The sequence below is a fragment of the Cydia amplana genome, chromosome 6 (genome assembly GCF_948474715.1).
Source record: "Cydia amplana chromosome 6, ilCydAmpl1.1, whole genome shotgun sequence".
Taxonomy (NCBI): domain Eukaryota; kingdom Metazoa; phylum Arthropoda; class Insecta; order Lepidoptera; family Tortricidae; genus Cydia; species Cydia amplana.
Window position 1 is genome coordinate 17,086,796 of NC_086074.1, and position 21,992 is coordinate 17,108,787.

The following is a 21,992-nucleotide window of genomic DNA, read 5'->3' on the forward strand; positions in this document are numbered from 1 at the left end:
AATTAATAATTCTGGCTGAATAATTTCTTGATTTGTCGTATTGATAGTTCTGTTATTATATATTCGAAGGTCCACAGCCCATTTTGAACGCATGCGAAAATTATCAATTTTTTTATCCTTTTTCACAAAACGTCTTACATATTTAAAAAAAATTATGATATTACTGAGCCATAATTCAGTTTTTGCCAATCTAAAAAGATAGTAAAAATATCATGTAGTTTAGGAAAAAAAAACAAATTATATTAATGATTGTGTGACTTAAAGACACATATATTATGGTATAAAAGAAGTGTGTACCTTCACTGTGCTACTTTTTTATTGTTTTATGAAAGATTCGTGGTCGTTTTACGCTTTTTTTTTACTGAAAATTGATGTGAAAACTGATTTTTGAAGGCAGTCCCGAAAGTACCGAAAATACCGGGAAATCCCGGTTCCCTTTTTAGCCCGGTACCGAAAATCCCGGTTCTTTTAAACAGTACCGGTTCTGCAATCCCTATGAGTCTCCTTATTCTTCAACCCAATGTGTCTCCTTAAAACTCCGCCTAAACTTATTTACCTGGTAGTCAAACAAAGCATAGTTGCAGGCTTGACATTGAAAGATTGATTCTGCAAGCAAGTTATTGGATGAACAATATGAATTATTGAATCAAACTTTACAAAATCTATAAAACGAAACGTTTAGAGAACTAACACCCAGACGCCATTCCATCCGTTTTGGTAATTTTTGCAAGTCTGCCAATTGTTCGACTGTTTACGCTTCATTGAAATCGCATGTACACGTACGTGACATGCATTCAAATTGGTAACAATACCCATGCTCTGACTGGTTTGTCTCATAAAGTCATAAATATTCGTCATCGAACTACAGATGTTCATTGCTGACGACACCTAAACCAAGACGACGTATCAAGGAAAATGTGGAACGGTCTGTTGTGCGTAACAAGAGGATGGGAGTGATGGAAATTAGGTTAGGATATACATACCTATAGTTGAAAAATGATGCTGACTGATGCCGATGACCCGAGACGGAATTTCCAAACTGTCATTTGATTTGTTCACCTGGCTCCTTCAACTTGTATTTATCGATAAAGTCATTCATACAAAGTGACATTCTATTATTTCACGATTTTCATTTATTTATTTATTTTCATGGCCAGAGCAAGTAGATGAGTAATACAACAGAATGACAACTCATTGATCTATTTTCTTAGAACAATGTATGTATTGTCATCATTGAACTTAGCTAAGCCAAGTGTTATCAAACAAGTGTTGCGGCTTGTAAGGCCTTGGAAACTAACACTAAGTGCACTAAGATCATGTTTGTATTCAGAGGAATACTCTGCGTGTGTCATTTTCAAAGAAATCCTCGTTTGGATGGTTGATATTTTTAGCGCTAGCCTTGGCCTACTTATCAAGCGAAATACTGTTGACGTCAAACTGTGATTTCATCTTGTGTATACAAACGTTTTAAGGAAAACGTAATCTTCTACGTGAAAAATTATCTCACACTGATTCTGATTACAAACATTACAAAGTCAAGTATTTGAATTTTTGCCAAATTGTTAATTATTGCTACGCAAATTCTGAAATATGCTTGGTGTATCTATCCTATACAAAATCAGCATTTATGAGAATTATAAGTGCCTATATATTGATCTTTAATATATTCAAGATCAATATATAGGCACTTCAAATAAGTGAAATTGATCTACAAGAGGACCCATCATATTATAAAATTTAATTAGGTTCTATGTTATTCTAAATACACTAATAGATAGTATATTTTTTAAATTCATCGATTAATGTTAAATCGTCAATATATTATGTCTGCTTATTTGTTCTAACGCAGCGCCCTCTAGTCGAAATAGACCGAACTATAACGTAAATATACAATTTCATATTTTGTGGGGGCTGATTCACTCCTCCTTGGAGAGATTCCAAAAAGTGCCATACTTGCTGTACAGATGGCGCCGTATTGACGATTTAACATTAATCGATGAATTTAATAAATATACTATCTATTAGTGTATTTAGAATAACATAGATAGAACATAATTAAATTTTAAAATATGATAGGTCCTCTTGTAGATCAATTTCACTTATTTTGAGCAGGTATACAATTGTAATTGTGAATTTGCCAGGCTTACGCTGCAAAGACTGTAAGCCCTAAATTGCTTTACAGATTTCAGCGTAAGAGACGTCGTTAGTACTTATCGTTTTGAGTGTTTTATTACATGTTTTTCACGCACTCGTATAGGACAGGTAGAGCTGGAGCGAAATTTTGTACTGCACTGTGAAAATTGTGAATCTACCTCTACGGCCTCTACCTGCAATTACGTACAGTATACACGACACACGTGTCTCTAACTCTATACTACGACATTGAACACAGACCAGTGCGGACCAGACCACAGGCCAGATTCAGTGCGGCATTTTGTCAACATGATTCACAAAGGGCCGTTATGATTATGACACTATACTATAACCACATGAGTTCCGATTCATCATATATTTCTTTATGACATATACAAGTCCATTGACGTTACAGGACTTATATATTGTTGAACTACCATGTCTGCACACGACTGTTGTTTTTTGTGTGGCCTCTCTCCACAATTCAATACCCATATACTTTTTAAAGGGCACCTTATAACAGAATACTTACAAGATACTAAAAGCAAACATTAATAATTGTCTCCATTACGTTTACCAAACAAATGTTTACTCAGCTTGTTCTAAAGACTGTTTCTTATTTCTCACTGAACCATATATCTTACCTTGTTTATTTATTCACAAATCGTGTTAAATCCATCTATGAGCTCGTCTATACCCTAAATTCATAATAAGAGTGCTTAATCAGGGGCCAATTTAATGTGGTCTTTCAGTAGTTTCAGTACAGCAGTCTTACAGTAGCAGTGAGTTTTCTGAATAGCCACCCTGTATATTCCGGCCATGATTTACGATCGATCGCTGTTGTGCGCACGAGTTTATAACCAATGTTAGCGTGTGACGTCAGATCAGGACGCGTAGCCAACACGCCAATCGCTTACGCTCCGTAGCGATCGAAACACAACTGTCACACTAATATGGAAGAGTGATAGAGAGACACAAAGCGTTTCGTTGTCGAAGCGATAGATTGTAACCTTGGCTAGGCCGGCAGAGCTGGCTGTAAAACGTGTGAGGAACTGAACATAAGGAAAATGTAAAATTATTTTTGCACAACGCGTGCAGTGCTGCAAATGCTGCATATTATAAATTTAATCCGTGACAGGCAAAAATACTAGTGTTTAATATTAGACTGCAGAGAAATAAAATGCAAATTGATGATACCTACTCTATTTTATTTGCCGCAGTGTGTCATGCTGCACACAACTTTTATTTTATGAATCGCTTATATTATTATGTCATGTGTAGGTAACTGTTATTGTCCAAACATTAATTTGATTTACATCACAGGCAAAAAATTACCCTGTATAGATAGAAAATAGTATACAAATTAAAAATTAGGTACATATTATGAGTACGAGTAGGTTATTCATCACCACACCATTTATATAAATTCGTTTCTATCTCTATCTATATGACAAATTTAAAAACCCTCCTCCTCCATTTTCCTTATAATGCTGTAGCTTTCTTTACGTTGTTGCAACAAAACCAAATATGTCTTGTGAACTACTATAGTAACGCTTTGTTCAATACAGAAATTAATTAGTAAGGTGTATTTGGGTAATTTCGTATTTCCGTGAATTCCGAAAATCAGGCGAAAATCAAATCACCCATAATTTCATCAGAATGAAGGGATTTCCTTCTCAGTTTTTTTCGACGGACGCGCAATTTTCGACATTCGTAATTACCCGAAACCACCATAATGTCATCAGAACAAGATTTCTAACAATATCTCTTGTCCACAGCCAACATACCAGAACACGGGATCACTAGAGAAGGTCATCCCCGTAAAGTACACCAACAGTACATCCGGCTACGGTGGCCACACGCCGTACTCGACGGGACAGTCCGGCTACGGCAGGACGACAGGAGGTCGCGGGAATCTCTCCGAGTTGGACACCCTACTCGACGACCTGAGCAACGCGAGATATGGCAGCTATGGTGACAAGACTCCCACTAGTGAAAGAGGTTAGTACTTGTAGCTATAGTGAGTATAGTGACCACACTTGCTACGGTGCACGGTGGCCACACACCGTACTCCATGGGACTACTGACTACATAATAATTCGAAATTACCATCGATCCCTCAGCTCAGCTCACAACTATCACGGAAGGTAAAACATGTATTTATCATTAAATGACCAGCTAAAAATATCAACAAGTAGGTAAATAACTATTGGTATCCTCATGACCGCCTGACCGGGCTATGAGCGATCTGAAATAACAGCAGTCAACTAAGTCAATACATCTTTCATGCCAATCAGTTTCAGTTTGTTTGTACTATTTCATTTTAATTAGGGATGCTGCGGTATCGATATTAATAAGTACCAATATCGGCAGTACCCATTTTTAGGGTTCCGTACCCAAAGGGTAAAAACGGGACCCTATTACTAAGACTCCGCTGTCCGTCCGTCCGTCCGTCTGTCACCAGGCTGTATCTCACGAACCGTGATAGCTAGACAGTTGAAATCTTCACAGATGATGTATTTCTGTTGCCACTATAACAACAAATACTAAAAACAGAATAAAATAAAGATTTAAGTGGGGCTCCCATACAACAAACGTGATTTTTGACCGAAGTTAAGCAACGTCGGGCGGGGTCAGTACTTGGATGGGTGACCGTTTTTTTGCTTGTTTTGCTCTATTTTTTTGTTGATGGTGCGGAACCCTCCGTGCGCGAGTCCGACTCGCACTTGGCCGGTTTTTTTTAACATTACCATCCATTATCGCACAGTGAATACGGAAGGTGAAACGTTTGTTTACCAGTAAATGCTCAGCCATAATACATCTTTCCTGCCAATCAGTTTCAGTTTGTTTTAAAGTGAAACGAATAGAGAATAGCCGTTGCAATGAGACAGTTTTTGAAGTGAAAACTTCTTTAGCGGCGCTGGGCACTTTTTGAGGTGGGGAAAAAATGATAAACTCGAGACAGCGTAAGGCGATCACGTGACCGTAAGGGGCGTAAAGTTTAGATGGCCACTCATAACTCATAATTTAGATGGCATTTAAATCAATAAAGAAAAACTCAATGTTATTTGACATTTATGTTGCGGACTCCTTTTCAAGGCTCTTTACCTATGTTCAAATAATTTGACGTTGTCATGGCAGTATGTAAATAAACATGTCAATGAACAAGTGTGAACTTATTTGAGAATGATATTAATATATAATAAATAAAGAGAATACCTCCGCTAAACGTATGTATCGTGTTACCGGGCATCGGTAACATAGTGAGGTGAGTTTTCACTTCTATCGGCACTCCCGGAGTGCAACCGTTGTTGCTTTTTTTTATGACACTGTGTATGAATGTCAGGAAGTTGTTCTAATTTAGCTTTCAAGAACTTTTTATCCCAGAAAATTTTCTACAATTGTTGTAGAATAGTCGGCATCGTATCGACAAAACGCGTTACATCTCTAATTTTAATGTGAGCTCAGTATCTTGAGTAAAATTAATACTACGCCCGAGTATAAACGACTAGAAATAAATCATGATATTCCGTGAGTCAGTGCATTCAGAATATCTACTTTCAAAAATTAGCAACCGTCTAGCATTTTATGCAAAAAGCACCCGTGTTTCATCTGAAATAAATGTTATTATTTTATGAAAGAGCTGAAAGTATACAGACGAACTGTGCAAATAAGATTAGCTTTTGATCTTATAGATATGTATCCTCTTTATAGTTCACGCCATGGTCTAATAAAACATGGTCTTCTCTTCCCAGAGTGTCACTTGACTACGTCACAATAACATTGCCACTTTATTTCAACATAACATGTTACATGGGTACATTATATCTATGGTTAATAAGTTAATTTATTTCTTTATAATTTAATAATTTTCATTGATATGTATTTTATCTTACATTTTACAATAACACGTCATTTTTAATTATTCGTTAGCAATATCTTCCGATTCACGAAATAAATTTCAGACGTTCGGGTAATTCTGTTTACACTACTGGCAACACAGGATAGCGCTGTCACATATGACAATCCGCCATTTTATCCCTAACCGTCATCCTTGTCGAACGCGTGTTAATTGTTATTTCCTTCTCGCTCAGTGTCAGCAGTCGCAGTGTTTTCCAAACTTTTCACGTCGTAAGCTTCGTAATTAATGTTTTGTTACGAAAATGGTTGGCTGCTCTATTCGGAACTGTAAGAGTAGGAGTGAAAAGTGCAGTATAGATTTGTTTTATTTTTTTTTCAGTTCAAATATATTTATTTCTCTAAGATTATAAAATCACTTATACGAGAAACAAACAAAGTTTTAGTAATATTTTACTATGTTTCTACATGAATAACTTAAAATTAATGCCGTTAAAATAATTTTCACCGTTGGTTAAAATTCTCCCACATTTTAAAGTTTGAGAACCTGTAAACAGCATGATGACGTAGGCAAGTGACAGTTAGGTCATTCGCGAATCTCGGAAGAGAGTACCAGGCGGAGTATATTATTATACCATGGTTCACGCAATCATACATTTGTACATGTCGAGTTACACCCACTAAAAGATATTGGTAATTTTAGTAGTATAGAACCATCTGTAAATTCTAGAGGCTTACATTTATAATGAAAACTAAACTATAACAGAAGATTCTACTTTACGCGAAAATACGTAAAAATACTCCTTGCATATGACGTGATGCGACCATATTGCAACACTTTAATAATAAAAACATAAGCAATCAGCACCTACTACCTAGGCTACCTACGTACGGGAAACTTCAAGCCACTTCCAGTCTTCCACATTATTAACTTTTTGATAATGAAAGCATATAATTCATCCTATCATATTAAGATGACAGGTTCACATATACTTAATCAGTTACGCTACGCAGATTTTGTGTCTAATATTAAGTGCACGGAAGATTGGTGATATGACTCCACTGCAACATTGTAAACTTTGTAATAATGAAAACAACAGCACCTGCTTATAATTTATCCTATCACGCTGATGTGACAGGATCCCCCATTATAACACTGATGTATTTTGTATATTTACCGCGACACCGACGTACGCGCAAGGTCGCTGCTTCCGCGCAGAGTTCACAAAATTTGCACCGACTGAAAGTTAGTTCCAGTTTACTTTGATACCGAGCTTGAACAAGCTAAACGAGTGCAAACCTCCTGAATATCGAAAATGGCCTTTTGTAGTATGTCATTGGCGCTTGATACTCCAGAGTTGAGCTAACCTCAAGCCTTGCAATAAGTCTCAATTTAAATCCTACCGTCAAGTTCTGTGCGCAAAGAGCAAAAGTTCATGGACAATCACAGGATTTGCAACCTCATGTCATTTAAATCTCTAATCTCCTTTAATCTCTTTTTATTAACATAAACCCCCCGCCGCCAGAAGGGCGATATATGCATCCTCCAACACGCTGCTGTCCGCAGTGAGGGAGTGGGACGGTAGCCCGCTTCATGAGCGCTGGAGGACCTACCACAAACCTGTCACCATGAGGTCGGTGTGACACGCCCCTAGGTCTAGTTAATGTTAAGTTTTAATTCGTATTTAAGTATTCATTGTAGATTTTAGTTTCATAGTATAATTTTATTGTAACATATGGAAACTATTTCTGGAAATAAATAATTTCATTTTATAAACCTAATAACGGTGGTAAACACCGTAGACCTATTCTGCATTTGGATTACAGGGCAGGATACTACCTAGTTGAATGTGTTCATGTAGTAAGTAGTGTCTCTCACAAGATACATTTATGCGTAGGGATTTAAGAAGCCTAAGCCTGCCTCCACTAGTCGACTGGTCTTCTATATTGGTCGGCAAAGTTTGTGAATAACAACTCAGAAATAGATCATCGGTGTGCCAACCATGTTAACATTGATAATACGTGTGCTGAAAGCTGACTTTCACACTCTGGCGGTATGATATGTTTTAGTTAAAATGCGATAATGCTCTGACAGGGTTTGGCCCAGTAGACGGATTGAAATCGATTTGTAACACTTACCGCTTTGACGATCTGTATATTACTGTATTGTAAAAAAAATTGTTTACTGCTTCTCAGAGCTAATTAGTAATTAGATATTGGAGCTTAAATTTGTCAGTTAAACTGTTAAAACGTAGGTACCTGATACAAAATGATCGTTAAATACAAGTTCGCCCAAAAATGCGTTGACATTTACCACGTAGATACGTTAAAATTGTATGTAGCATCCTTATGCTTAGGCCACAACATAGTATTAAACAGCATTTTACGGTTTCTGTTTAACTCGCTAATAACTAAATCCACTGAAACAGCCTATAAAGAGCCCGAAAACACCCGTAAACAATGTAAACATGACACTGGCATGCTCTAACAAAAGCTTTCAACGTTCATTCTACAAATCCCCTACATTTTCACAGTCATTTTCAAACGAGAACAGCAGCACTTCTATCACAACAATACAATGAAGCTATTATAAATACGTATACAAAAAAAGCCTGTCTAAATACAAATACCTACAACGAATTTTTAGGAATATTTTTCTTACTGAGACGTTGTTTTATTTAAATGAAAACTGCAAAATCAATTAACGAAAATAAAACGTACTGTCTCCAAAATATTCTTCTTTAGCCTTGATACACAAACGCAAACCTTTATTAAAATTATCAACAGTAATTATCGTAGTAAAAAAAATGTCAACGTATTTTGGGTCATCCTGTAAATATTAAGTAGGTATGTCACTCCTACAACTGATACGAATTCAACACCTCGAACGTTAAAATCCCACCGTTTTGGATACAGCGCGTGCCAAAATAAGACATACGTGACTAGGCACATAACTCAAAAATGCTGTAGTTTATATTAGCAGACTACTTACACTTCACAATTAAATGGGGCGAAAACTATATCCGGTTGTACCCACTAATCTCGCGCTATGAGAAGCGTAACGACATCTGGGATATTATAGCCCCGGCCCGGTTGACACAACAATCACTTGCGTCCAATGAACCAGTTAGCGCATGAGCTCCAAGACCATACACATTTAGATGTCATTGAAGATCTAAGTACACTGGTAATTTTGAACAAACAAGAGGAATGACAGCCCTGGCACGGTTTTGACAGCAAAATGGAGACGTTTGACATTGACTCGTCTCGCATTCATCAACAACATATTTCATGGAAAATGAGTCTCGCAGCTTCTAAAGCGTACGTTATATCTCGAATATAGTGGATTTTGTGATAATGTTATTACGCTGCATTATATATGACATGTTTGATGATTCTGGTGACTCAGTTGTTGAATTGAGTGCAGCGAAGCGTCCATGTAACTCAATCGACATTGGACTACTTTAAGACGGTTGACAATGAATAAAGAGTAAATTTGTGGCATTTTTTTTTGGTTATGCTATCGAATCGCCATTCCGGTGCCATTTATGCAGTATCTATCTCTATATACAGTACATCTTGTTATCGATAGTTAAGGACAATTCTAGGACAGTAAGCCAAACCTCAGGGGCGCTACATAATGTACTTAATAACACAAAATAAACTCATTTCTCCTTAGCTTCACGGATCACGTCAAGTATGTGTGACGTACTCGAAAATAGGCTTAAATATAAATAACAGGCTGACGAATCATTATAATTATGATAAATATGATAATGATAAAGACGTCACCCTTTAACTCAGTGCAGTACCGCCAGGGCCGCTCCACCACCGATTTAGTGCGGGAGGTGGTGCGTGACGTGTTGCGCGCGCGCGAGGCGGGCCGCCACGTCGCAGCCATCTGCTGCGACCTGTCGCGCGCGTTCGACACGGCTGACCACTCGCTCGTCGCCGAGAAGCTCGACCACTGTGGAATCCGCGGACCGGCCCTGAGCCTGCTGCTGTCTTTTATGACCGAGCGAACTCAAGTAGTCTGTGGCGAAAATGGGCAAATTTTGTCTGCAGAGATGCAAAACTTAATGGGCGTTCCGCAGGGATCCTGCTTATCCAACACGTTGTTCAGCTTGCTCCTAAACGACCTACCACGGGCAATAAATGGCGCAAGTATATACATGTACGCCGACGATGTCACAGCCGTGGTGAGCACGACATCTGCACGAGAGTTGGAGGGAGCTCTTAACAGCGTCGTGGGGCAGCTGCAGGACTGGTTTAGGTCTAACGGCTTAGCACTCAACAGAGAGAAAACGTGCTTTATCACGTTCAAACTCAATGGGCATCCAACACAGAACCTGAAGGTAAGTGCGGGCGATGCCCAGATACAGCATGTGACTTGCACACGTCTCCTCGGCTTCTGCCTTGACGGCGCCCTGGTGTGGGACACTCACATAGATGAGATGTGCGGCCGGCTCGGAAGCGCATGCTTCGCGCTGCGGCGGCTGGCGAAGACGGCCGGGCGAGCGACGGTGCGCGAATGTTATTTCGCAACGGTCCACTCGCTGCTAACGTACGGCACCGAGCTATGGGGCCGATCCTCGGAATGGCAGCGAGTGTTCTCGATGCAAAAGAGAGCAGTTCGAGCAATGGCCGGTGTGTCTGAAGACGCCTCAGCACGCGAGCTGTTTAAGGAATTTCATATACTACCCCTGCCCTGCTTATATCTGTACCAAGTGGCCGTGTTCACTTATGGACACATCGATGAATTCAAGCGCAGGGGTACGAATCCGAATTATAGCTTGCGTAGCAATAAACACGAAGATAGGCTAAGTACAATCTCGCACAAACTTGCCAAAACGGAAAGATCCGTATACTACCTGGGTCCTTCCGTGTATAATCGGTTGCCGGTCAAAGTAACAAATGCAGCATCCGTCCAAAGCTTTAAAATTAGGCTGAAGACATGGCTCCAGGAAAAGAATTTTTATAATTATCAAGATTTTTTCAATCTACCTCTTGCAATATAAAAATAAAAAACTAATGTAATTAAGTATTTATTAAATATAGAAAATGTAAAATAATCCTATTATGTATCGACCTATAACTGTTTGTTACGAATAATAAATTTCATTTCATTTCATTTCATTTCGTACCTATACCTACCTATTAGATTACTATTACATGCGTCCCGATCATTTTATAGCATCAAATACGCCAATTGTTCTTTTCCAGGCGCCATTCCACTTTATTAACCAATTAGCTACGATTTGTAATAATTGTAATGCCCATGATCATCACTGGCATCGGAGTTTTTGTCGCATGGTAAGACTAATAGCAAGCTATGGAGTCGACATTTGCCATAAATGTAAACTCTTATTCATACTCATACTCATTTATTTAATTTATCTTAAAATGCCTTTAGAGCGGTCAGTCGTGTATATTATCTTAGTCAAATTATATAAAAAAAATATTTTTCTATTACATTATGAATTCATAACTTCAACTATTTTAACATACAACTATACAAACTACATCGCTGCGAAAGACCTATAATGTTATGTAGGTACTGACCGCTGATAAAATTGATTCGACCAAATCGCACATCTGATTAATCTTTCCAATTTCTCGTTTAAATAAGTATGAAAGTATAGACGGCCACATGTTGAAACGTAAAATATCTTTCAAGTAAACAACTAATCAATGACAGTAGTGATAGAATTAATTCATAACTTTTTTAATTGCGGAAGGTTATTTTCTTAGGTGACAGTTTCATTCACTTTCGGCTCTATTGCAACAAATGAGGTTTAATAAATTAAACTGATATAACTATTTAGTAATCTGTTATCATATTAAATAAAATTAATCATGAGTACGAGTATGAATAAGAGTTTACATTTATGGCAAATGTCGACTCCATAGCTTGCTATTAGTCTTACCATGCGACAAAAACTCCGATGCCTGATCATCAGTCTCAACTCTTTTAATCCCCGATAGCCCCAACAAAGCATCTTTACTCATTAGTAGTTAAAGTGGCCGAGACTTGGCACGGCCCAAACCACCTGTTTCTTTTCTACTCTAATTGACTGTCGCCTTCGTAATTTTTTATATTCTCGGGCTCTCGTCACACTCTTACAACACTGGTATTTTGTTTCCGGTGACATACTTGTAAGTTGTAATTAACAATTTCCCAGTTTGTCTGTTCTTCAAAATTGTGATGATTTATTTTGTTTTTCATTATGATTGATGATTACTTGCAAAAATTTATGTATGATCATTGATCATTTTGTACGTAACGTTGCGTGGTTGAAAAACTTAAAAATAGATAAAACAAAAACATATGTAGTAGGTATGTGCCGTTCCTTTCAGCACTATGCAGTAGCATGACTATCGTTGACGTAAACCATTCGGTAATTTATCGTTACAGTAAACATGTGAAAGAACTCTCTTCTGTGAACTATTCTTTAGTATAATCATGTAACCTGACGTGAACTTTAATATTCTGTCTCTAACTTTAGTATTCCACAGTCTTACGAGCTGTAAGTTAAAATTGTATTCTATACTTATTTGACATGTATATAGTAATCATATTGTATTTGTTGCAGACGGCTATGCGCGCACCAACGGCGCAGCGAGCCCGGCGTCCGCGCGGCCCACCGTCGACTCGCTGCTTGACCAGCTCAGCACAGACCTGCACAATGGGTAAGCACACACAACACACATGAATATATGCACACTATCTATGCCTGCATACGTAACATCAAGACAGCTGTCTAGTAGAGCAGACCGAATACCATCGTTGAAGTTTGGCATTAGACATACTCGCCTTAGTAGAGATTAGTATTAATTTAATTAAAAAATTGTGGGCTACACTTTCGTAATTTCAAGCTGCAGATGGACCTCATTGCCTTTCAGATCCAGAATTAATCTTCTCTTACTCATTTAATTGGCTTCTCTAATCAATACTTATATTACACATACCTGTATCAAGTAGGTAGCTAGGTAACCTAACCTACTTCGTTTTGTGTATCTGTCTCTACTCTTCAGAAACTAATGGAAGACAGTTAGTCCCAGAACCGTCCTTAAACTATTATCGTATAAGTAATATACAATTCACCACTAAAAGTCCTATCGTCTAAACACACGTGCCCATATCGATCGAATTGTACACAGCAGTTGTTATAAATAATTAATTATACACGCTACTTTCCACTGCCACCTGCAGTCGATCAATAATTCACCGTCACACTATGTAGTACACAATGAAAGAATGTGTCATGTTCACGTATCATGATTTATTAATTCCCACATACGAATATTTTTACAGCGTGCTTATTATTGGTCTAAATAAATTCAGTCGCAATCAATATAGGCACTGCTACCCTTTATCGACAACGCAATGTGAATGTTATCTCAAAAACTGGATTTATTCTTAGATTGTAGATGAATTTCCCAAAATAAGTGTCCAGAATTTCTGTAAAGTGCCTATGAAAACAAAAGCCACTTACGAAAATAACACTTCGTATCGCCACAATAGCTCATTAACTTTATAACCTCGTTAGAAAATTCGTAACAAAGATCTTTTAATGAATGAAAACATTGTTAACTCTTTGATGTCTCGTGAATACAGAAGGCTTGGCAGTCGTAAAACATTTGAGTAGGGTTTTATACGAATTACTATAAATAACTACATCCACTACATACGATGTTTACATACTTTTATATCGAATTGTCGGTATACCATGAAATTTGCTGGAATAGACTATGACTGCTTGAACTTGAAAACGCATGATATAATTCACCTTGAACAAAAATAGTTTATTCGTATAAAGAACTATAAAAATATCATGAAAAACTAACACATACTTTCATCTTTGCTTCTGACTTGTACTGAACATATGTTGTAACGGACATCACTGCTATATTCGTGATGGAATCAGGTAACTCAGATCGCAATACATTAGATGATGTCTTTCAAATTAGCCTAACACATACATCGAAATCAATTTAAATGTGCAAATCGTGGAAAGTCTACACAGCGGCAATAGAAAATAAGCATGAGTACAACGGTATACGTAGCTAACACAAACCTGAAACGGATTCCTTGTAACCTGCGGGCTCAGCACGGTTCCATTTTTATCGACTATCACTATGCTCGTCACTTTCGCACTTACATACTTGTTAGAACGTGACAGGCATGGTGACAAGCGATAAAAATGCGACCGTGCTACTAGGGCTGGTATTTATTTATAGTATAGTGCTGCTTTAAAAACGTAGAAGAGGAGACATTAGAATAGTTTAGGTACCTTAAATATACACAATCGGCTGAACACAAAAAACCTTGTAAATTACCTAATTTACAGCTTTCAGCGGGATTCGAATCCACATCTATCATAGGCACAGACTAACCACTTGGCCGACAGTTCAAAAATAAAATAAAAAACAAAAGTCGCATGTTACCTTGCCCTTACGGTTGGCAGGGTGGGCCGCGCCGGTGACGCAGCCGGGCCGTGTGAAGCGCGTATTTCTAGCACCGCACTATTCATAGCACTCACCATCACGTCGTCACTGCGAGTCCGAGTCGTTCTCGACGCTCGACTCTAGTGTAAACAGCGCGTGGCCAGGGACTCGCCGAGGCTTTTACGAATATCATATTCCTATAGTTAACACCTGTTACAACCGGATGTCACGTTATTAAATCGCTTTTTTATGTATAGTTAATGTTAGGATGTTCTTTCACGGACTACAACTCTTTTACACAATTGTAGCAATATAATTCATTTGGTTTTTAATATTTGTAGGTTATCTTTTCTCTAAATTACGTCTAATTAAAAAACAGTGGGTGTTGGGTAATTTTTCTCTATACGAAATCACGCGTTCAGATGCGCTAGAGATCCCTCTCCGGACGTACATATGTTGTATATGTAGTTATGTAGTACGATGAACACAATTGCCTCAACGAGCAATCATAGGTACCTACCTAGCTAAATAGAGTTTTGGCTCAGTCATAGTTTACAAATGAAATTAGGCGTAATTTCCTAAATGAATGAAAAAGAACAATGTTAATTAAACCCATACTCTGCGCAAAAAGTCTAGTCTTGCCGCGCCCGCGCCGGTTCGAACACCGCTCTGAAAAATAAAATAATGTTGTTCCTCAATCTCTACAACACGCACAAAGAAGAGAAAAAAAAGTATGTTTTGTTTCTATTATTGATTTAGTCATTATCGTGATATTAAGTGGGTATGTGACGTGTTAAAAAATGCGATAAGTAATTAATTATTACGGTATACAGACCGGGAAGGGTAAAATATAGAGTACGTCGCGCGTCGACGTTATTCTGTCTCTCTATATTTATGAAATTTTGAGTCCTATATCATCGGGTAACGGGTTGTTGCTTGAATAAGTAGTAGCTAAACCTGACCTAACCGCTGATTTTACAATATTTTAAATGATACCAGAAGCCATTATTAAAAAAATAAAAAGCTAAAAATAGACATAAGTTAAATAAACTAGATTGACGTTAGTGTGACAGTTTTATTTTGCTTTGTACAATAATGAACACCGCTACATTGAAAGTTTTATAATAATCAGAACGTACGTGCGTTTGCGCCGACGGATTTGCGCGTATTGTCATCCTTCCAGAACCGTCATCCGAATAGCTTTGTGTGTTGTGTGCCGAGTGTTGGCGTGTAGGATCGCTCGGGGGAACCAGTAGAGCGGTCTCTCAAGACTACATTTTAGCACCATTTTGGTAATATTGAAATACAGATGGGGTTATTGGACAATGGAGACCATACAATGATAACTGAACTCCGTAATTAAATTGTGCCCTTAGCCTAGTCGGCTGGGGTAATTAAATTAGTTGTGTCTGTAATTACTTATATGACGTCGTATTAGGTCATAATATCTGGGAGACCGAGCTTTGCTCGGTAAACATATAAAAACTTAAAAATGAGGGTTTTCCCAGAGATAAGACCTAGCATAGATCGATTTTTTGCCCCTGAAAACCCCCATATACCAAATTTCATCGAAATCGTTAGAGCCGTTTCCGATATCACCAAATATATATATATATATATAAATAAATAAATAAACAAACAAGAATTGCTCGTTTAAAGGTATTAGATTATTACTTCGTTGACATTGACAGTGCACGTATATTGCACAGAATAGGGAACTGTATCTACATATTCTATACAAATAAATTTTATCGAAATCTGGCTAAAAAAAAAACCGACAGCAAAACAAAAATCTGACCATTATATTATTTATTCCCTAAGTTCACAGACGAATTGCTTACTACGCTTGCTAGTTACGTAGATCTATTGACTACTAAGCGTCTAATGTAGGTCTAGTATCTAGAGATCTGATGATACTGGACACTACAGGCAGACGCTATGTAGTGATAAGAAAAATGGCATTTCAGAACGCCTATATATCATTTTATAACTGCCAACATCTTGAATGTTACGGACGTCGCTGAAAAACATATAGTAGGTTGGAATGAAATCAGCTATTTTTCAAACCCTTGCTGTCCTCGGTTAGGTAAATTGAGGAAGTAAGATTATTATTTTCACTCGTTAGTTACTCGTAGGTTCGTACGTGTTTTGACAGTGATACATATATGCTCCACGCGGCGTTTGTAGTAATTTATTTTTAAAATTTAATTAAATAAAGCGAATTTTGTATTTCTTTACACCAGCTTCCCCTGCGTCCAGTTTATATATTTAGTTACAAATACCTATCTAAAACACTGAGTGTGATGCTGTTCTAGTAAAAAGTTTAGGATAGAAAACGCTTAGTGAATCACTGCTACTAAATTACTTTTAATTTCCACTTTAGGGCTTCAAATTATTATTTTCCGTAAATATCATACCAATTATTATATTATAACCTATTTAGAAATGTATTTTCATATTTCTATTATATTACGTGCGTCACGTAACTACTCTTTAGAGGAGATACTAGCGCCAAATATCTACTAATATTTATATCAATCTTACTTCTACTCTAATTTCGTTAAATTACGTTTGAAAGGGCGTCAAAGGCCGTCCCCGTCAATTTATTATGTCGGTCTCGTTTATTTTTATTCAACCTCTCGACTGACGGATATATTGTAAATTACACTGTTGGCGTAGGGCGTGCTGACAAAAAAATGGAAATAGCGCTCGATATTAATATATTCAAAGGAACAGCTCGAAACGATCCGGTTCGAGGGACCAATTTATTTTAGATCTTTGTCTATTCTATACGATTGTAACTCATGTTCGTAATTGTTTTGAATTTATTTTTATTTATTAATCAGTCAAATTATTTCAGAAACCCGTAACAATCACGTTAAAGCAGCTTCCTGAACGCCAATTTCGTACTTTAAATCACGTTAATTAAATGTAAATACCGTAAAGCAAAATGTGTAGGTAATTAGGTAATTTAGGTATGTGTAATATATATACATAGGTTGGTACCGTTCCGTTCTACGCCGGAACTATCCATAACATAAAAGGACTTCCAAGTTGTTATACCTAATACTGCCAAGGCACAGAATTATGCACGAAACTTATACATATACTCACCTGAAATGTTTGCATGATCTTGATCTCTTCTATGCAGGCAAACCTGCGCGAATACAGAAATAATATATACCTTAGTTGCAACCTTTCAGAAAATCGCCGCCGATGATATTATAGTAAGCTTATGTCTTTTGTTTTACCCGTAATTCCCAGCAGCTACTTATTATATATGACATAAGTTTCTCGGTCTAAAGCAATGAGTTAGTGTAGTAGGTTTGGCGTCTCCTGCGCATATAAGCGTCCCAATTAGTGCGCTCGCACCTGCCGCAGTGTTTCTAGACTTGCTAGACTTGCATTGTTTACTTCGCTCAGTCATTTGTTCCGCTGATTTATCATCCTAAGCTGACGGAAACAACGATTTGTTGCACTTTGATATATTATGTGCATGAGTTTATGCTTCACCCTTAACAAGTTAACAGCGATTGGCAGCATTTGGTTTTCAATTGTTGGCATGATTAAAAATAAATCGAAATGTACTACTACTAGTACTAGGAGAAGTTTTTAGGTACCTACTCGTATTCATCTTAAAATAAATTATTTTATAGATAATCTTGACGTACGTACGTAGGTACTACTTACTGTATTAAATACAAGACACGCCAATGATATTAGTTAGAGAACTACGGTGCTACTTAGCTATAAAATGGAATAATAATTTTATAGAAACCTGTTACCATGTTAGGTATTTTTACAAACAAAAAGTAAAAATCTATTCTACATTAAGTACATATAAATAATATGCATTGCAAATTAAAATTAACTCTAATTTCGTTTCTTATTTCCGCTGTCTATTAGTTGCCTAATATTTCGAATATCCTAATTCAGAAATTATATCAACTTTTGGCTCTACGTTTGTTGTCACCTGTCGCTGCGCTTCAATTTCCCCGAACCATATATCTTGCAGTGTTTACTCCTTACCCTGTCATGGAAACATTTGTTACATAGATTTATGTTTCATGAAATATGTGATGGAAATAGTCGAACACTAATGAAGCGATACGTTCCGTTGCCAAAAACGGCTATGAGGAACATATGGCACGTCATATATTGTTTAAATTGAATTATTCTGACAAATATATGTTATTTAGGAAGAAAGATTTAGTGCCTTTAATGTCGTAAATTACTTGAACGAATTATGTACGTCTTCCTAAATAAATTGATAAAAAAACAAAATAGTTGAATATTAGTGTTAATTCGGAATTGCAGGGGACACAAAAGGATTTTTTGTTTATCATGAAAGAGTTTATATGAAAATTTACCATAACATACCTATTAAGAGAAACTACGCTGTAAAATATTGAAATGTAATTTACATTGTAGATATTCGTCGAGTTAACATGCGTAGCGGAAAATGTGACACGTGAACATTGTGAACGAGTCCATAACACTCGTAGATATAAATAGAAAAACAAACATTAACCGTTGAGTGACTGCCCTTGGTTGAGAAAAGCAGTCACAAATCAGCTGACTTTTTCTGCTGTCTGTTTGGCTCTTTTACATAAGGAGGATTCAGGAGATTTCTTTGTCCTGGATTTGTTATGGATATGATCTTTGTATAGCACTTTAGGATAAATGAACGAAGATTCCCACTGTTTGTTTCCAGACGATCATCGACATCGCCAGTACCATCAGGAGGCTCCCTGCCCCGCCCAGGCACCAAACATGTCACCGTCACCGTTCAAGAGACCGTTGTGGAGCCCGCGGCGCCCGCGGTGCCCGCGCCGGCACACAGCACCACGGTTACACGGCACCACGCCTCCAGCGCCACGAGGGAGCTGGACGATCTCATGGCGTCCCTCTCCGACTTCAAGGTCAGTTGCCCTTAGCGCCAAACATGTCTAGATCGTAGTTCATAAGACCGTAATTGTGTCGCCTCGCAGGTCACAAGGTACCACATCTCAGGGACTCAAGACTTCCACCAGCGAATTAGTGTTCATTGTTCATATATCATTAAGTGGTTCCCTATAATATCGAATGTAGATAAACATGCCAATATCCTGAGGCCTGTCTGCAGCAATAGTTAATTTACATCTTGATGGTATTTTGTACTTTGATAATACTGTGTTGGTAATAATTCACACTTTTGTACTTTGCGTTGTAGCAAAGATTGTGCGACGCAGAACGCAGAAGTACACTCAAAGAATTCGATTCTAATATTCTAATAGCTAACACATAGATACTATTTTTTATTGTATTTAACGTAATAAAGGGCAAGTCGCAGAAGCCAACTAATGGGAAAAGACATCGTACTTGTAACAGGTGTACACGCGCAATTAACTCTTGAGCCAAAAGGCGTTTTATTTTGTAAATAGTACACGACATCAAGGTTACACGCCGAAACAGAAAACGAGATCCAAGGTCTAAAACAAAGCCAAAAGCCCTGCCCTGGCATAATTGGTTGTTCACCGTTCTGATCCATTTGCAACAGGTTCATTCATGAGCTACCTGATTAACGCGTTTATAATTCCCACTGTATCGGCTCAAGTGATTTTACGAGCGGCGGCTGATTCACCCGCCCTAAGGCCACCTCGGCACACTGCACTACAGTAAACCACGCTTTTCCGTTTATTATAATATTTACAACTCTCCTTTCTTGGTCCACGGCTATTTCCAGCCGCGTAAACAGGCACCGCTCCAGCGCGCCTGTCCCTTTCGCACCCGTTAGAAAGCTCGTATCTAAAGATAGGTCGCAGCGTTACATCACAGGCGTGGTGGGGCCGCGCGTTATAGATATTAGAAGCACATAGGCAAACATCAGCGGACCGCATTCACTCCAGGCCACCGAGACCGGCCGGTTACTTCTGTACGTACGCTCTAGAACACTTCGCGATACCGCCAAAACAAAAAAAACACTCGGTATCGAAGGATAGGGAGTAACTACTTTTCTGTTTTAGGTGAGCGGCTCAGGAGGCGAAGGTGGAACACACGTGTACCGGGAGAAGCGCGCCTGGCAGGAGCACTACCGCAGCAGCCCGCGGCAACCCGAATCCGCCTCCCTCGAGCATATGCTCGGATCCCTCCGGGCAGACATGAGCCGCCAAGGAGTCCAGACCCCCCAGAAGGGATGCTGCAACGCGTGCGAGAAACCCATCGTCGGACAGGTGGATAGCTTTCCCTCAAGTGAAATACCAGTGATTTAAAGTGCCATTTTCAAGTGTCGGATTGTTCGGTGCAGGTGATCACGGCGCTGGGCCGCACGTGGCATCCCGAGCACTTCACGTGCGCCCACTGCACCCAGGAGCTGGGCACTAGGAACTTCTTCGAGCGCGACGGCCGCCCGTACTGCGAGCCGGACTACCACAACCTCTTCTCGCCCAGATGCGCCTACTGCAACGGCCCGATCCTCGACGTCAGTGTTCCCGATAAACACTTTATCAAATTCGGATTTACGCGTCTGATGTTACAGTTTATTTTCCTTTGCAGAAATGCGTGACGGCGCTGGAGAAGACCTGGCACACGGAGCACTTCTTCTGCGCTCAGTGCGGACAGCAGTTCGGGGAAGACGGGTTCCATGAGCGGGACGGCAAACCGTACTGCCGTGCCGATTACTTCGACATGTTCGCGCCCAAGTGCGGAGGCTGCAACAAGCCTATCATGGAAAACTACATTTCCGCACTTAACACCCAGTGGCATCCCGATTGCTTCGTCTGCAAGGTCAGTATGAAAAATATACAGGTCTCCTTGGAACAATATGAAAATTACAGATTTAACAACAGGTAACAAGCATATATGCCAGGTCAAGTATGAGGTGCACGTTTTAACTGGATGTTTCATACACAGGAATGCCAAGTCGCAGTGAAAGGCAAGTCCTTCTATGCGATGGAAGGCAAGCCCGTCTGCCCCAAATGCGTCGGTGTCGATGAGGACGAGTAAAGAATGACGTCACCAACCCCCAATGAATGCCCCCCCCCCCCTTTTCTTCCACAGCTATGCTCCAAATGAAAAGGAATGATTATTAAACAAACACTACACAGATGTTACTCTAACAGTCAAAAAACATATAAGTACTTAATAGGGATTAATTGATGTAATCTATTTTTGTAATATTATTGTAATTATAAGATTTATACAATAAAGAGAACAAGAATAAAAAAAAATAAAAATAAAACAATAACAAAAAAACAAAAATAAAAACAAACCAATGGGTGGTCGTGCGCGGCTGACGTCTCGTCAGTCAAGGCCGCGACCGTGACCCCTTATCAATGCATTGTCGCATTCGAAAATCGTGAATGGGGTCAAGTGTTGCACGACTTGCACGTATAGGGTTTCCTGTAAGGGTATTAATAGTGGTGACGTCACGGCAGCGTCTGCGCCGCGGCTGTTGTAGATCAGCTTTGTTTATGGGCCAATGGATTAGAGACTAGAGTATTTCGGCGCGGGCTATTTCTGCTGTCGCCGAGCGGTAAATAAACACGGTTAGAGTGCAAAATGTGCGTGCAGCG

The 21,992-nt window shown here is 38.7% G+C and overlaps 1 protein-coding gene across 6 annotated transcripts in view; it reads left to right on the plus strand.

Moving 5' to 3' along the window:
- LOC134648993 (paxillin-like) overlaps positions 1-21,566 on the plus strand; it is a 91,412-nt gene extending 69,846 nt beyond the window's left edge. For 5 of the 6 annotated variants that reach the window (XM_063503677.1, XM_063503676.1, XM_063503678.1 and 2 more), the window contains 7 exons: positions 3,912-4,134; positions 12,585-12,681; positions 19,154-19,361; positions 20,445-20,651; positions 20,726-20,899; positions 20,974-21,204; positions 21,331-21,566. In XM_063503677.1, coding sequence (XP_063359747.1) covers positions 3,912-4,134; positions 12,585-12,681; positions 19,154-19,361; positions 20,445-20,651; positions 20,726-20,899; positions 20,974-21,204; positions 21,331-21,423 — 1,233 coding nt within the window. In that variant the 3' untranslated portion in view covers positions 21,424-21,566. Of the gene's footprint in view, positions 1-3,911; positions 4,135-12,584; positions 12,682-19,153; positions 19,362-20,226; positions 20,354-20,444; positions 20,652-20,725; positions 20,900-20,973; positions 21,205-21,330 lie in introns of those variants that run through there. The other variant, XM_063503679.1, reaches the window with a different exon arrangement.
- Positions 21,567-21,992: the final 426 nt, after the last annotated feature.